General features: G+C 42.1%; 1 protein-coding gene across 3 annotated transcripts in view; it reads right to left on the bottom strand.

Moving 5' to 3' along the window:
- PRMT7 (protein arginine methyltransferase 7) overlaps positions 1 to 15,281 on the bottom strand; it is a 33,415-nt gene that overhangs the window by 12,477 nt on the left and 5,657 nt on the right. For all 3 annotated transcript variants that reach the window (XM_006180592.3, XM_014555769.2, XM_032486604.1), the window contains 6 exons: positions 14,491 to 14,527; positions 11,113 to 11,262; positions 9,042 to 9,150; positions 3,845 to 3,957; positions 450 to 691; positions 45 to 225 (listed from right to left, as the gene is read on the bottom strand). In XM_006180592.3, coding sequence (XP_006180654.3) covers positions 45 to 225; positions 450 to 691; positions 3,845 to 3,957; positions 9,042 to 9,150; positions 11,113 to 11,262; positions 14,491 to 14,527 — 832 coding nt within the window. The remainder of the gene's footprint in view (positions 1 to 44; positions 226 to 449; positions 692 to 3,844; positions 3,958 to 9,041; positions 9,151 to 11,112; positions 11,263 to 14,490; positions 14,528 to 15,281) is intronic.

Raw genomic sequence — 15,281 nt, 5'->3', positions numbered from 1 at the left:
GGTTCCTGATGTACATGAAAACGTGCTCAGCTCCTGCCTCTTACCTGGAGCTCCTCTGGGTCCGAGTGTGCCCAGAAGGGGGCCATGGTGCACTTGATCTTCCCCTCAGGGTCCATTTCAATGTCCCACCAGGAGAGAACCACCTGTGCTCGGCCAGATGCCAGAGGTTCAAACTGCCTGCTATGGCAGGCTGCCGAGCTACTGACTTGCTTGCTGAAGTCCACACTGTGGAATAATATTCAGGAACTTAAGCATATTTTAAGCTTACATCCTCTATTTTTAATCTTTAATGGTGACCTCACCAGCAATGACACTTGTTTGCAACGGACCCCTGCCTTCAGAGGCAGGTGACATCAGCTAGGCTTCCTTCTCACTCAGAAAGAACTGCCAAAGACACCAATTCCACCAAACGTCTCAAAGTGTCATGACCCTGGGTGGCTCCTTGGTACCTGAACATAGGCAGCACGTCGCTGAGGACAGTGAAGTCAGTGGGCGACACCTGGTTCAGCTGAATGTCACAAACTGAAGGTGCACCAGGGCACCTCTCCAACTCCAAGGGGGGAACGATGACCTTCTCTCCAAGGCTGGTCTGAACACGGATGGGAAACAGCTTGTTCCATGACCACATCCTCCTAGACTCCACCAGCTGCGCGTAGACAGTTGCTCTGTGAGGCACTGCCTCACAGTTTTCCTAAGTTTATGTTAAAAAATAAAATAAAACAGAAGAACAAAAGAATAAACCAGTTCCACTGGCCCACAGTAACTCCTATTGAACAAAAAAAGTTTATTTCTTAATATGAAGTAGGTTTATTAACATCTAATGCCTTATCACTATTAAGATAGTGAACTGTTTTAGGCCCAATGCCCTTCAGAAAGGAAAAAAAGAAATGAGACTTCAGAAAGAATACACATTATGCCTAAGGTGATTTATGACAGCTAAGTTCTAAGCTACCTGGCACTCCTGAATACTTCAAAAATAAACCTTAATTGTCACCATGCTGATTAACTCCCACACTGACTTTGAAAAAAAGAGTTCAAGTCTTCCTGCTAAGCAGTAATCCTGGCACTGGGCTCAGAGCTTCCCTTTAGTGCAGTTCTCACCGAGACACCAGAACCTTGTTACTGCACAGCCCAATGGACAAGTGTCCACACTCAAGTGACCTGACCTCCTGGCCTCACCTGGCACTGCTGACCACTCTCCTCACTTGACTTTGGCTGCAGTCCCTTGTTCAGTTTCCCTGCTACCTCATTCATTCATCCGACACCCTCTACACACTAGGCACTAGGGGTCCAGCTGTGAAGAGGACACTCACAGCTACTACCACCTGGAGATGACAAGCACAGGGTTTCTCCACCTCAGCACTAGTGACTTATTGGGCTAGATGATCCTTTGTAGTGGGAGCTGTTCTGTGCATCATAGGATGTTTAGCAATATCCCTGGCATCTACCTACAAGATGACAGTAGCACCTCCCTCTCAGTTGTGACACCGAAAATGTCTCCAGACACAGCTCTGGATGAGAAGCACTGCTCTCCCCCTCTGCCTCCATCACAAAGCTGTGCTTCCCCTGCCCATCCCTCAGAGAGAACCCCCAAGAGACCTGGTCTGGATCATTTTTTTATTCTTCCCCATACTCTTCCCTGAGTTTGACCTCAACCATTCCATCTTTATTTACCAAATACCATGTACTTGAATGCCTCTTGGTCTTTTCTACTTGGCTGACCCTTAGCCCAAACTCTGTCTAAACCAAACAAATCATCTTCACCCCTCCCGCACCTCCCCAGGCCCAGTCCTCCTCCCACACTCCCATTCAACAGGGAGTACTACCATCCAGTCCAGTCGCCCGAGCCCAAAAACCTGGCATCATTTTCAATGCCTCCACATTAAGTAACCACAAAGTCCCTGACGACCTTCCTCCTCCCCAAGTCTACCTTCCCAGGCCCATTTCTACAGCCCTGGCTGAGGCCCACCTCAGCCCAGCATCTGGACAACTCTAACTGCTTTCTAACCAGTCTTCCTATCTCCAGTTTCACACCCTCATTGCTCTCCACATGTCTGTCTGCATAAATCCAACATCAATCCCCTGCTTAAAACCCCTCAGTGACGCCACACTGCCTTCTAGAGCACAGGGGCCCTTCTTGGTCTAGCCCTGCTTAGCCCTCCAGTCTTCTCTCCCACCCCACCTGCCACCCTACTGTCCAACTCATCTTCACATCTCTGTACAGGATGACCTCCTCTGCTGTGACCACCCCTGGCTGCCAGGCCAACCCCAATCACTCTTCAAGATGGACTCAACTCATGCTTCATCTACCCTGACCTCCCCACCTTCCGCCCCACCAGACTGGGCAGGATCTCACCCCATCAGAGCAGACCTCAAACTGTACTGTGACAACCTGCCCCACTACCTGCCTCCCCAGGAGTTCACCTTCATATTCTTGGTACCCAAAAAAGAGTCTGGCAAAATGAAGGCACTCTTCTGAGATCAATTCCTGGGTCATTCCAATACCACATGGACTATCTGTCAGATGCTCCAGCATCCCAGTTCCATGACCCCCAATAAGGCAGGAAGAGGGATAGGGTAATGGAGACTCTGTGTACAGCCTTCAAGTTCCTTCAAGTTCACACACAGGGTGGGCAGATGGGGACAGTGATTCAAGTGGACAATAGGCCTGGCTGCTACAGGCCAACTGGGAGAGAAGTTGATGATGGCTGCCAGTGCACCTTTTCATTATTAGATGCATTTGAGAAAGACAAACTGTGCAACATTAACCTAATTCTAAATATCCTTCCCCTCTATTTCAGGGATTCATCTAGTTGATGGTTTTAATGGGGGAGAAATAAAAATAATTTCTACCAAAGTTACTAGAAAAGGATTTTCCATTTTGGAGACAATGAGGCATCTCACACGGTATGGAGATCTGCAGAACAATCACCATCACCTGCTACCCACGTAAGTAATGTGGACTCTGGCCCCAGCTGCCTTGGAAGTAGCCCCCTTCCTCACTCTGGGGCACTAGGAATCCCAAAGAGGGTCCCAGGCCAAGACAATTAAAGGCTCATGTGGAGAGTGCGCACGGGGCATGTGCCAGCAGAAGCAGACACTCACAACTCCCCAGCCAGCCTTTGCCCCTGAGTCTCCACCTCCAGTTTATGTCCATAAAAAAGTAAGACCAATGTCTCTGAAATAACATTTTCAGCATGTCTCTCCCTTCTCAAAACAGCTGTCAAAGACTATCACCACCTAAACTCCTTTATCTGGAATGGCCTGGCATTCAAGTCCTTCCACCCTTCATCCCATTCTCTGCCACTAGCTTACAAGAGCCCCAGGCTGGTGTTCTCACTGACCCACCAAGGAGGTCCTCCACTTGGGATAGCTCTCCCTCTCCTCAGAGCCTCTCCACATTCTACCTCCTCCACATATTCCCTCATCTCCTTCCTGATCCTTGACCTTTTCTGCCAGCCCTAAGCCAAACATCAGTGTGCTTCTGCCTGCCTCTCCATTTGGCCCACCAAGTCCTCACCACTGCTGACTAGTGTGAATCCTAGAAGCAAGAAAGATGTCTTACACTTCTTTCTGGATGCTAGAATACCTTATACACAAGTGACAATCAAAGAATGTTTGCTGAATTGAATTGAATTTGAACACAATTTATTGTCTTTTGACTCCAACCTACCAAGACTTGGCATTCAAGAGGCACAGAAGTCTTACAGCAATCAAGAGGTGTCCTAGCGTGTACAGCAAGGTCCTGAGGGCTCAGGCTGTGTAGGGCATGGTGTATCAATGAGAGCTGCGTGAGCTGGCTGAGATCACAGCAATTTGCCCGAGGGAGATCCTCAATCCCTACCTGCATGAGATGCCTGTGTGCATGCTCATAGGAAGGCAGTGCTCCCTCCCCAATCAGTTCCGTGTCAAACAGCTCTGTGATCAGGATGTTGGCACGGCATGGCATGTCACCATCTGAGAAACGCAAGGAAAGAGTCAGAAGCAAGCAAGAGATTAGAAAAACTATTTACAGCAAATATATAAAAGATAAAAGGTTAACAGATCATTAAATTGAAAGCACATACATATGCTGAAGTTATTTACATGTGTCATCACAACTGCAACCGACTTTCCAATGGTTCAGCAAAAAGAAAATCCATGTTGATATATACGTATACATCAAAATGCTAACAACTGGTAAGTCTTGGTTAAGACAACATGAATGCTTACTGTATTACTCTTTCAATTTTTCTGTATGTTTAATATTGCAAGGGACTTGTAAAACTGATAAGAAAACTATAAATACCCAAAGAGAAAACCAGGCAAAAATACAAATAGACAATTCAAAACAGAAAACAAATTAATCAAGTATATGGAAAATTTTTCATTCTAATTAGCAACTGAAGAAATACAAACTAACAATTATTAACTACTAAATTAGCCAAAATTATTTGAAAAGCAAAAACTGAATGCTGGTACTCCAAATATTTCTAGGCTGCAGAGAGAGAAAACCACAGCAAAAGAAGCTGACTGATTCCACTAATACCTGATGATACTACTGAGATCCAGGATTCAGAATTCTCAGTTCCTTACACTAAATCTCCCTTAATCAACTTGGTTTCTTGCTAGTTTTTTAGGATAGTAGGAATATGGAAGGTCTTTTTGTAAACTCTATTTTTAAACCTCTAAAATGTAACATTACTCCTATAATTATAATTTTTAATGAGCCAAGACAAAATTGACTTTGGAAGGGGCTATTCATCTTGGAGAATTAACTGTAAACATTACTAATGGCTCATGAATTACAATTTCACAAAGCCCACTCATCTTCTCTACAAAGAAGGCAAGTATCATGGATGATGCAAAAAACAGAGCAGCATTAAAGGTTTAACAAAAGGTTCAGTAGAGAGAGTTTGAATCTTGAGTCATAGAGACCTTGGCCTGGATCCCACCTTCTAGCCTTGAACCCTCAGTTCTGACCATCAGTCAACTTCATCTGTAAAAGAGGGGTAACAAGATCTGCTTCATGTGGTGGTAGTTAGAACAGCCAAGGTGAAACCTGTCCACTTCCTACGAAGTACACATGTGCTCAATGACAGCATGATGTGAGAGGAGGCTGAGAAGAAATTTCTGTCTCCTGGTGCAGAGACCTCCCTCCTGAGTCACTGCACATCCTCTCTGGTATCATCCCAAACTCCAGTTGAAACATATTGTCCCAAACTGAACCAGTCCAACTCCACTCACACGCACCTGCTTCTCCCTCCAATGTTTCTGCCTCAGTGAGTGGCACCACAAGTCATATAGTCCTGAAGCCTGGGTATCAGGACTGGGCACCAGGGAAGCAGGGACCCTGACTGGTCTGTTCTTCCCAGTGCCTAAAACAATGCCTAGCACCCAGTAACAGCAAACATTAGCTGAATTCTTGATTCCTCCCTCTTTGTCACCCCATATCCAATCAATCACCCAGCCCAGCCAGTTCTACCTTCTGAATAATTTTTAAGCGAATTATGTAACTTAAAATGATTTAATGTCCAAATTTGCTTCAAATATATAGTTTTATGACCCAGTGAATTTCAACAAATACTTCTTGAGAGCCTGTGAGTGCTAATGTAGAAGAGTGCAGGGGGTGAAGGGGGAGCCTGAGCAGGGGGTGGTCACCCCAGGTGCCTCAGAAGTCTTCACCAAATGACTGGATGGATGAATAAATCCCACCCCAAGTCAGCTGCTACACATGCCTCAGTGTGTAATTCATCTCTGAGGGACAGGCAACAAACTCAGATGCCATTTTTAAAAAGGGGTCAAACAAGAACTTGGAAATATACATCTGGGAGCAAAAAGGAAGTTGTAAAGGAGAACCAAGACTGGGAGATGTCACTGAGGTCTGGGGAAAGTTTCTAGAAGGACTGAACAGCAGAAGTACCAAAGTTGCCGTATTTGAAAAGCAGGAAAAAGACCATCAGCCTTGGCAGAGGAAGCCACTTGCCAAGTTGAAGGAGTAGAAACAAAGTCCCATTTACAAGGGGTTAAGGACCAAGCAAAGTTGACAATCTACTCACTAAAGAAATATTACTGAATTCTTACAGATCATGTGCCAACTTATGGGATGGAATAATTAATAAGACCACAGAGTCCACAAGCTCAGGATGCTTCAGCTATGCTAGGAAATAGACATTAAATACATAACTACACAATTATTTCACTATAGCAGCGATAAGCACTACACAGAAGAGTATTAAGAAAGCATATGAGGGGCCTGGCCTAATACACTGACTAGCACACATGTGAACAACACACAGCTTAGAGGAGACACAGGGCAGAGTCAAAGACTAAGCAACACAGCAAAGGTTGCTCTGCAGGTCTATCTCCATGCCGTCAAGATCTCTACCTCAAGCCAAAATGGAGTAACTGGGATCAGACTTATCCACCACTGTAATCAACTAGAAAACCAAGTAAAATATAAGAAACATGTGTTTTCAGACACTGAATAATGGGAAACAAAGTGACCCCTACTACTGCTCTGGCTTCCAGCAGGCACTTCCCAGACCACGATATACAGAGTGAGAAGTCAAGCAGAGCAAAGTGTCTTGCTGAGGTAAGGAGATAGCAACTGGAGTCCAAGGGAGTGGAGGTGGCCGGGATTTGAAAGAGAGAGAACCAGAGAGGAAGTCACACAGAAAAAGGGCTTCAGAAATCTGCAAAGGGCTGCTCTCATGTCTTTGCTGAATATGTTCACATCCACATAGGGTAAGATTCAAGAAGGCTGGGCAAAGGATGACCACATAGCTATAAGGTGAATAATTTCCAGAGCTCAGAGGACTGGGAAAACATTCTAGCTCTGATCAGCCAACACTCAGGCACTCAGCAGAGACCCCAGAAAGATCACGCCATACTAGTATGGCTAAAGCAGCCTTAGAGCAGCGTTTCTCAATAGGGGGAGATTCTGATCCCATCTCACAAGCACCTGGGACATTTGGCAATGTCTGGAGACATCTCTGATTGGCACACATAGTTGGGGGGAGGGAAGTGCTACAGATTTCTACTGGTTAGAGGCAAGGGATAAAAATCCTACAATGCACAGGACAACTTCCCCAGAAAAGAATTATCAGGTCCAAAATGTCAACAGTGCTGCAGCTGAGAACCGGACTTAAAGCTATTCTAACCCTGCTCCAACAAAGCTTAAAAACAAGCCCTGAAAGGATCAAAGTGATCTGCAAGTAACCCAACTACATGCCAGATAAAGCTTTTAAGGGAAGGCAACAAAATCCAGCACTCAGCAATGCAAATCTCCCAAAATACACAGCATCCAAATAAAAATTACTAGACATGCAAGGAAGGAAAATGGGACCCAGAACCAAGATAAAAATTAGTCAAGAGAACAAACCCAGAAAAGACAAAGGCAGTGGGAATAGAAGATAAGGATGTTAATAAAATAAATATAAATATGTTAACTATTTAAAGGAACACATGAATGTAAGAGAACAATGAAAGTTCTAAAAAAAGAATCAGAGGGAACTTTTAGAAATTAAAATTACAATGTCAGAAATGTGAAGTTCACTAGATAGGCTTACCAGCAGATTAGACACCACCAAAGAAAAATCAGTAAACCTAAAGACCTACTCAAGAAACTACCCATGTAATCACAGGTAAAGGGATGCACAAATTATGGGATGTGCCCACATGGAGTACTGCTCAGTAATAGAAAGGAATGAGCTCTTGATACACAGAACACTGTGGACAAAACTCAAAAGCACTGTGCTACAAAAAAAGAAAGCAGGCACAAAAGAGTATAAACTGTATGATTTCACTTACTCAAAATTCTAGAAAAGGTAAATCTAATTTATACTGAAGAAAGCAGATCAGTGGGTTCCTAGGACCAGAGATATTGGGAGATTGACTATAAAGGGTCCTGAGGAAGTAGTTACAACTGTGTTTACATTTGTCAAAACCCAAGCAATACACTTCAAATGGGTGCATTCACTTTATATAAATCATACCTCAATAATGTTGATTAAAAATGGGATGATATGACAAGGGGAGGGTATAGCTCAGTGGGAGAGCGCTTGCTTAGCATGCATGAGGTCCTGGTTTCAATCCCCAGTACCCCCATTAAAATAATAAGTAAATAAGTAAAAATCTAATTACCTCCCCCCCAAATTAAAAAAATAAATAAAAATGGGATGATATGTGTACTCTTTTGTATGTATGATATGCTTTAAAAATAAATAAAGGGGTAACCTGTGGTGAAAAAGAATATGAAGGTGAATATATGTTCATGTATGACTGAAGCATTATGCTGTACACCAGAAATTGGCACAACATTGTGGAATGACTATACTTCAATAAAAAAATACATAAATAAAAATAAATAAAATGATAAAACCTAAATAAATAAATAAATAAATAAATAAGACATTAATCCCTCCTCCTGTGCATGTTTCAGATTCTCCATTAAAAAATGTTTTTTAAATGGAAGAAAAATGCTGACTTTAAGTAGATGCTTCATTCTAAAATAATGCATTTTTAATAACTATGATGATAACCATAACCTCATCCCAGAAGCTTCTTTCATAAATCTTTCCACTCTGCTCTCCTGGTACTAGTGGTAGATGAAATGTCAGAAGTCTGATTCAAACTCGTAAACTATAAAAAATATTCTGAAAACCTGGAGAGGCCATGCTACACAGACAAATCTCTCACGATGGATGCTGAGGCAGGATTTCAGAACTAAGCAAACCTCTTTCTGCTATCTATTCCGTTTCATTTCTGTCTGATAAAACTTAAAACTCAGACTAAGCCACACAAGAATTTCAACTTATTTAAAGCAAAGGGAGGTTTCATTTGTTTGCATCACCACTGTTACACTTGATTACTTATTCCTGATTTGTTTTAACACACAGAGAAATACACTAACAGAAAAGTGCTTATTTTCAGACCATTATATGCTAAGGTCCCATTTCTCTGTGATTCTCTGGATACAGTTATTCCAGGAACTGGAATAAACCTTTTCCTCTCTCCTACAAACACAAGTAAAGCTTCTGACACAGGGATGTTGATCATACCTGGTCCTATGGTCACCTCAGTGGAATGCTTGTTGATAATCTTAATCTTATCACTGAAGCCATTTTTCTCTACAATCTTCACAGCAGCATCAGCCATAGGCTTGAAAACCTAAAAATTAGAGGCAAAACACAAGTAAAAATGAGCAAGAAATTAAATAACATCCTAACACCCAAAGTTAGCAAGGTATGCCTTGATTCCGGCCCTAAGATTTGAAATAAAAGAGGCCTCCAGTACAAAATTTCTTCCTGAATATACAAAATGCACCTTTGTTAGCATGTGGTATAGGCAAAATATTTCACTGGACTGGTTTGATGCAAATAAACAAAACTTCATCTATGTAACTTAAATACTTTATTCTCCAAGTATGTGTCATAGAAATGAAAAAAAGCATGACAAAAGCATGACATTCCGCTGGGTTTAATTTGCAGCTACAAGTTTCTACTACATGCCAAGCACAGTGGAGATATGGGGTAGGGTGGAGGCCCAAGGAGGTTGCACTACCTGGTAGGAGGTCCTACCAGGACCTGCCTTTCTCATACTTAACACCTTCAAAATAAAATGCATTATCTTTCCCACGAAGTAAGGGATACCCCTTCCTCTGAGTTCCTCTTACCAATCAATGGCATCCCAGACACCCACACTAGAAAACTCACACACACACACACACTTGCAATCATACACACACACCCTCCCAACAAAGCTACCATTGTGGCATGAGCACCATACTTAGGAACTAAAAGACCAAAGCTCCCAATCTAGCTCCCCTACTTATTAACTTGTCTTTAATTTCTCTGGATCTTAGTTTCTTCATTTGTAAAGATAACCAAATCTACTTGAGGCTATCAAGGCAACCATCCTAATACACTGATTCCTTTGCATCAGCTCAAAAACCCTGATGACTCCCCCCAAAGCAAAGAAATAGCTCTTAATCATTTTAATGAAATCCTGAGACAACTGTACAGAATTCTCTCTCTCTCTCTCTCTCTCTCTCTCTCTCTCTCTCACACACACACACACACACACACACACACACTTATATACAACTTTTAGGACTTTCATAAAGACCTAAAGTCCATTATTCTTATCGCAGGTTAAGAACACCTAACTCAAGATATTAGAATTAAGTCTTTACTGTGACACTCAGGTCCTTCACATTTCTGGCTACAATCTACCTTTCTGGGTTTTTCTACCATGAAACCCTTTGCCATGACTCTGGATGACACCGTTACCCGAATACACCAAGGTATTTCCTCAGCCTAAAATGTCCACCTTCCTATACGATAAGCATGAAGGCCACCCTGTAGGCATGGGGGGTGAGGAGCTGGAAGGAGTCTAGGTAGAATAACCCATAGCGCTGACATCTAGACTTTAGGTGAGAAAGCAAAAATCTTCTATCTGCTTAAACCACCAGTATCTTGGGACTTTTGTTATTTGCAACTCAGTCACCATATGAACCAAATTTTGTAGGGGTAAGTTTAAATACATGACCCCTTCCCCAAAATATATACCAAAATTTTAACCTTGAGTTAACACACTATTTTTATTTTATATTTACCGAATTTCCTATAATGATGCATGTTATTTACATTACCAGAAAAATAACATATGCTTAATGATTTAATAAAGGAAAAGAAATGACAGGTTGCCAAACTACTAGTAAATGGTAGCTGGCTCTGTGGTAATATTCTAGGTAGTAGATCTCAATCTTGGTGCACATTCAAAAATCTCAATGTCCAGGCCACATCCCAGAATAATAATTAATTAAAATTGGGTGGGGGTTGGATGGGTGGGGAACAACACTGACTAACTAGGTATTAGAATTTTTTAAAGCTCCTCAGTGATTCTGACGTGCAGCCAAGGCTTGAGAACCTCTGTTTTCAGGGGAGAAAATGAGCTCTGGAGGAAGGAATTGTGTCTGATTCACCTCTACGTCCTCAGAACCTGGCCCTGTGCTGGGCACGAAGGGAATACTCCATGAAAGTTTGTGAACAAACGGATGTGCAGAGTGCAAGGAACACTAGGACCTTTCCACACAAGACGCAGGACGCGCATCTGAAGAGTGTGGCTCACCTCAATGGCATAGCAGAAGTCAGCGCCTGCTGTGACTGCCATCATTGACAAGAGTCCAGTGCCAGTGCCAATGTCAAGAACCAAGGCCTTCTGTCCTCTGTCCTTCACCCTGCTCACAGCAGCCCGGATACCCTGGTAATATTTTATATTCTAAGAAAAAGGGAGAAATAGCTGTCATTTCACACCAGTTATTAGAAATCAGTTCTTTGTGAAGTTCTAGAGTCACAGCTGGTAGCAGTAGTGTACATCATGACCCTGCAGCTCTTCTGGCTCATCAAAGAACAGCATTGGCTGAGTCGGGCAGCACTCGCGAGGCTCCATGGGCACTGGGTCAGCTTCTTAAATGTACTAAGCAATTGTCTCTCCTCTCTACACCCACTCTTCTATACTCTGCTTAGAGCTGCTGGGACTGGGGCTCTCCAAACCACAGTGTCCTTTTTCCAGCTGGTATGACTGGGCAATGGGGGAACCAGAGGGTGACTGGAAGGTAGAAGGAAGGAGAAAGCTGGTTCTGTCCTGATTGGCTGCTCTCCTCAGGCCCCTCAGAGGAAGCAGCAGCAACTGAGCAGAGATCCCTCTCAGAGACCTGAGCACCAGCTCCACAGGAACTCTCCTCCACATGTCTCGATTCTGGAAACTCTAGTCTTTTCCCTTTGTTTGCCCAGCTCTTAGCAAGGTAACTGCTTTCTGCAATTACTAACTCTAGGGTACCTTGGTGTTACCCAGTCCTCCACACCTGGGTAACCAATTCCCCCTATTAAATCCCCTCTGTTGAAATATGTAATGTGGCTTTTGGTCTCTTTACTGAACTCTAATTCATCCAGCTTCCTGGGATAAAAATTATTTTCCCCTCAGGAGATCATTTCTTTGTTTTCAGCTCAGGCCTTTAGTAGCTTAAACAGATATAATTTTCCTCCACAACAGTTTAGCTGAATAAGTACCCTGACCCTTCCGCTGAAAATAACTAAAAATGTCGGGGAAAATACCTGTTTAAATGCACTGATGGCTTTGCAACTTAGCAAGGAATATTAAGAGCCCAAATATCTAGAAGTAGATTCACCCTAGTTGACACTTAAGATGATACTCCTACCAGCTGATACTTTGATCACAAGAGATCTAGAGGCAGGGGACCCAAGCTAAGCTGAGCCCAGATTTCTGGCTCACAGAAACTGAGATAACAACTCTTTTAAGCCATTAAATTTTAGGATAATTTGTTATGCAATAAAAAATAACTAATACAGGACTGGATTTTGATACAGGACTAGTATCAAAAGGTCAGTATTCTCTGACCACAGTACAATCAAGCTAGAAGTTTCAATAACAAAAATATAACTAAAGAAAAAAAGGTCTTTGAACATTAAGGAATTCTAAACTCACAGGTAAAAGACTAAATCAAAAGGGAATTAGAAAATACCTAGAACTGAATAATTTTTTAAATTATACATCAAAACTCCTGGGGATGGCTAAGGCAATATTTGGAGAGAAATGCATTAAAAAAGATAAAAGATGAGATAAGCATCTGTCTTAAAAAATGACAAAGAGGACTGCAAAACAAACTCCAAATGAGTAGATGAATAAAAATAACGAAGAACAAAAACTAATGAACTAGGAAAGAAATGTAAAATAGAGACCAACAAGGATAAAATTTAGTTATTTCAAAAGACTAAAAAATTAATGAACTTCTGGTAAGACTAGTTCAGAAAAAGAAAGAAAAAAAATGGTAAACAGGGAAAAGGAGTACAAGTAACCAAAAGCTAGGAATGAAGGGCAGGGGGTGATGAGGTTGTGGGTGATATTAGTATACATGCTGCAGACATTAAAGGAGAGAATAAAGGATATTATAAAGAGAGAGTAAAGGATATTATAAACCACCTTTAGTAAATAAATTCCAAAAAAATCAGATGATGCAAACACTATATTGGAGATTCTGCTCCACACTCTAGAGCAAGAAAAAATTCCAAATTAATCAATAAAAATCAATTGAAATTTTATATTATTATATATTATAATAATATATAAGGGGGGAGGTAATTAGGTTTATTTATTTATTTATTTTCATTTGTTAATGGAGGTACTGGGGATAGAACGCAGGACCTTGTGCATGCACTCTACCACTGAACTATACCCACCCCGCTCCGTTGCAAGGAGTTCGAGTGCTACCTCAAAAGCAGTGAGAAGCCACTGAAGGGTTTTAAGCAGAGGAGTAACATAGTCAGACTGGCATTTCAGAAAGACCCCTTGGGCTGCTATATAGAAGTAGGAAAAGAAGGGCCAACACCAGTCAATGAGGACTGAGCAGGCAGTGGGGTTTAAAGAACCATAGATCTTGATGACTGACTGCAGGCTCAGATAAGGAAAAGGGCACCACCTTTCTGGCTTGGCTGATTAGATGGATGACAATGCCATTTGTCTAAATTCCCTAGAAGCGAGGGCAAAAAGGACCCTCTCTGCAGATGACACTAAAATCAGAGAGGTTCACAGGCTCAAGAGTCCAAAGAGAAGTCAAGGCCATTAAACCACAGAGGATTAATCAAAAGCCAGGAACAATGTTTGTTCCACAATCTGTCACTCCCTAACAGCTCAGCAAAGGCTGATAATTAGGGCAGCACCTAGCCCCTTTGGTGTAGCCTACACACTAATGGTGCTTAAGGAGGTCCTTCTGTGATAGTGTTGCCAGGAAGCAGGCAAGCCGAGCAGTTAACCAGGGCTGGGTGAAGGAGATACCACCACCAACACAGCCTCGTAACCAGCCCTACCATGTGCTCTGATCCTTCCCCTGCCATGCACTGCTCAGTTTTAAAGTATGACCCTGTATCCTTCTTCTTCAAGCCTCCCAAGTTCTGAACCATCTGGATGAGGCTGACTAGTCAAGCACTCTGGTAGACCAGGAAATTCTGGGTTGCTAACCATCATAAGACCCGAACTGCAACATAATTCAAGGAAGGCAAAGAAAACTCAGATGAAACAAAAATGAAGAAGAAAAGCTGAAATATAATTGTGCAGTGAAAGCCAAATGTGCTTTATAAAATACAGTCTGCAGCGACCTCTAGAGATCCTTTTTTAAAATTACAAACTGACTATACAAGGTGAAATTGTGTAATGAGAGTATTTTTATCCAGAGATCCTGGAGATCAGCTAGTATAGACCACTCATTTTAAATTCTAATAAATGAGGTCCGCAGAGATCTCATGTCTTCTCCAAGGTCACACTGTGAGGTGAATAACACAACAGGAAGCAGGATCCAGACTCCTGATTTCCTGCCTACAACATAGTGCCTCCCTTCATCACTGTAACATCATGCCTCTAGGGGGAGTTTTTAACCGTGTAATGGAAGGTTTCAAATACCACATCAAGATAATGGTTTCCTTTTACACTTACCCTATCTTTGTCGTGCAGCATATCAGCATAGGATGATCTAAAAAAAATTAAAAGACAGGTCAGAAACCTCTGCTAATAATGTTAAATATCAACATGTGAGAATATTCACATATATATATTTAATGCAGTCCTAAATCAGATGGGACAAACATCCAGGATCATTTTAAACTATTTTTAACAAAGCTATAAGCTGTCATTCTCCTGTATTGCAGAAAAAAATATGAAAAAAATCTGAGAAAAGTATTCTCAGTAAAGAATCTCAGACTAAAAATGCTCTGATTGTTAGCCCTGTCACAGTAATTCCATAGCCCTAGCACATTGATCACGTTATATAGCATACATTTATCCCCCTCAGGAACAATGCAGATGTGTCTAATACTTTACATAATCTTGCATACATTTGTACATGGGGATAATCACAAATTTAACACTGGGGAGAGGAATCGAGGAAAGGAAAGTGCATACCTGCTATTTATGTGGAAGGTATCATATCCAGCACTTTGCTTTATGTCATCAAGGATAACTAAAAGTGCACCAAACCACAGAGCTCACCAAACTACAGGGAGGAGAGCTGCTTATCCACATAATGGTAATGGTTGCTTACCATTTTCTAGTAATTCACAAACTTGAAAAATCTCTGGCAGGGTCAGGATAAGCCCCCAGAACTCAGCAGGCTCAGCCCAAAGATTCTTTCTGAGAGTTCCAGATGACAGCTAAGGCACTCTCACTAAACAGGGGACCTCCAGCTTCAGGTCAGCATCAGAATTAATGGAGACCTTATTTTAAATGCA

Source organism: Camelus ferus, chromosome 9 (assembly GCF_009834535.1).
Source record: "Camelus ferus isolate YT-003-E chromosome 9, BCGSAC_Cfer_1.0, whole genome shotgun sequence".
Classification (NCBI taxonomy): domain Eukaryota; kingdom Metazoa; phylum Chordata; class Mammalia; order Artiodactyla; family Camelidae; genus Camelus; species Camelus ferus.
This window is presented reverse-complemented; position numbering and strand designations above follow the sequence as displayed.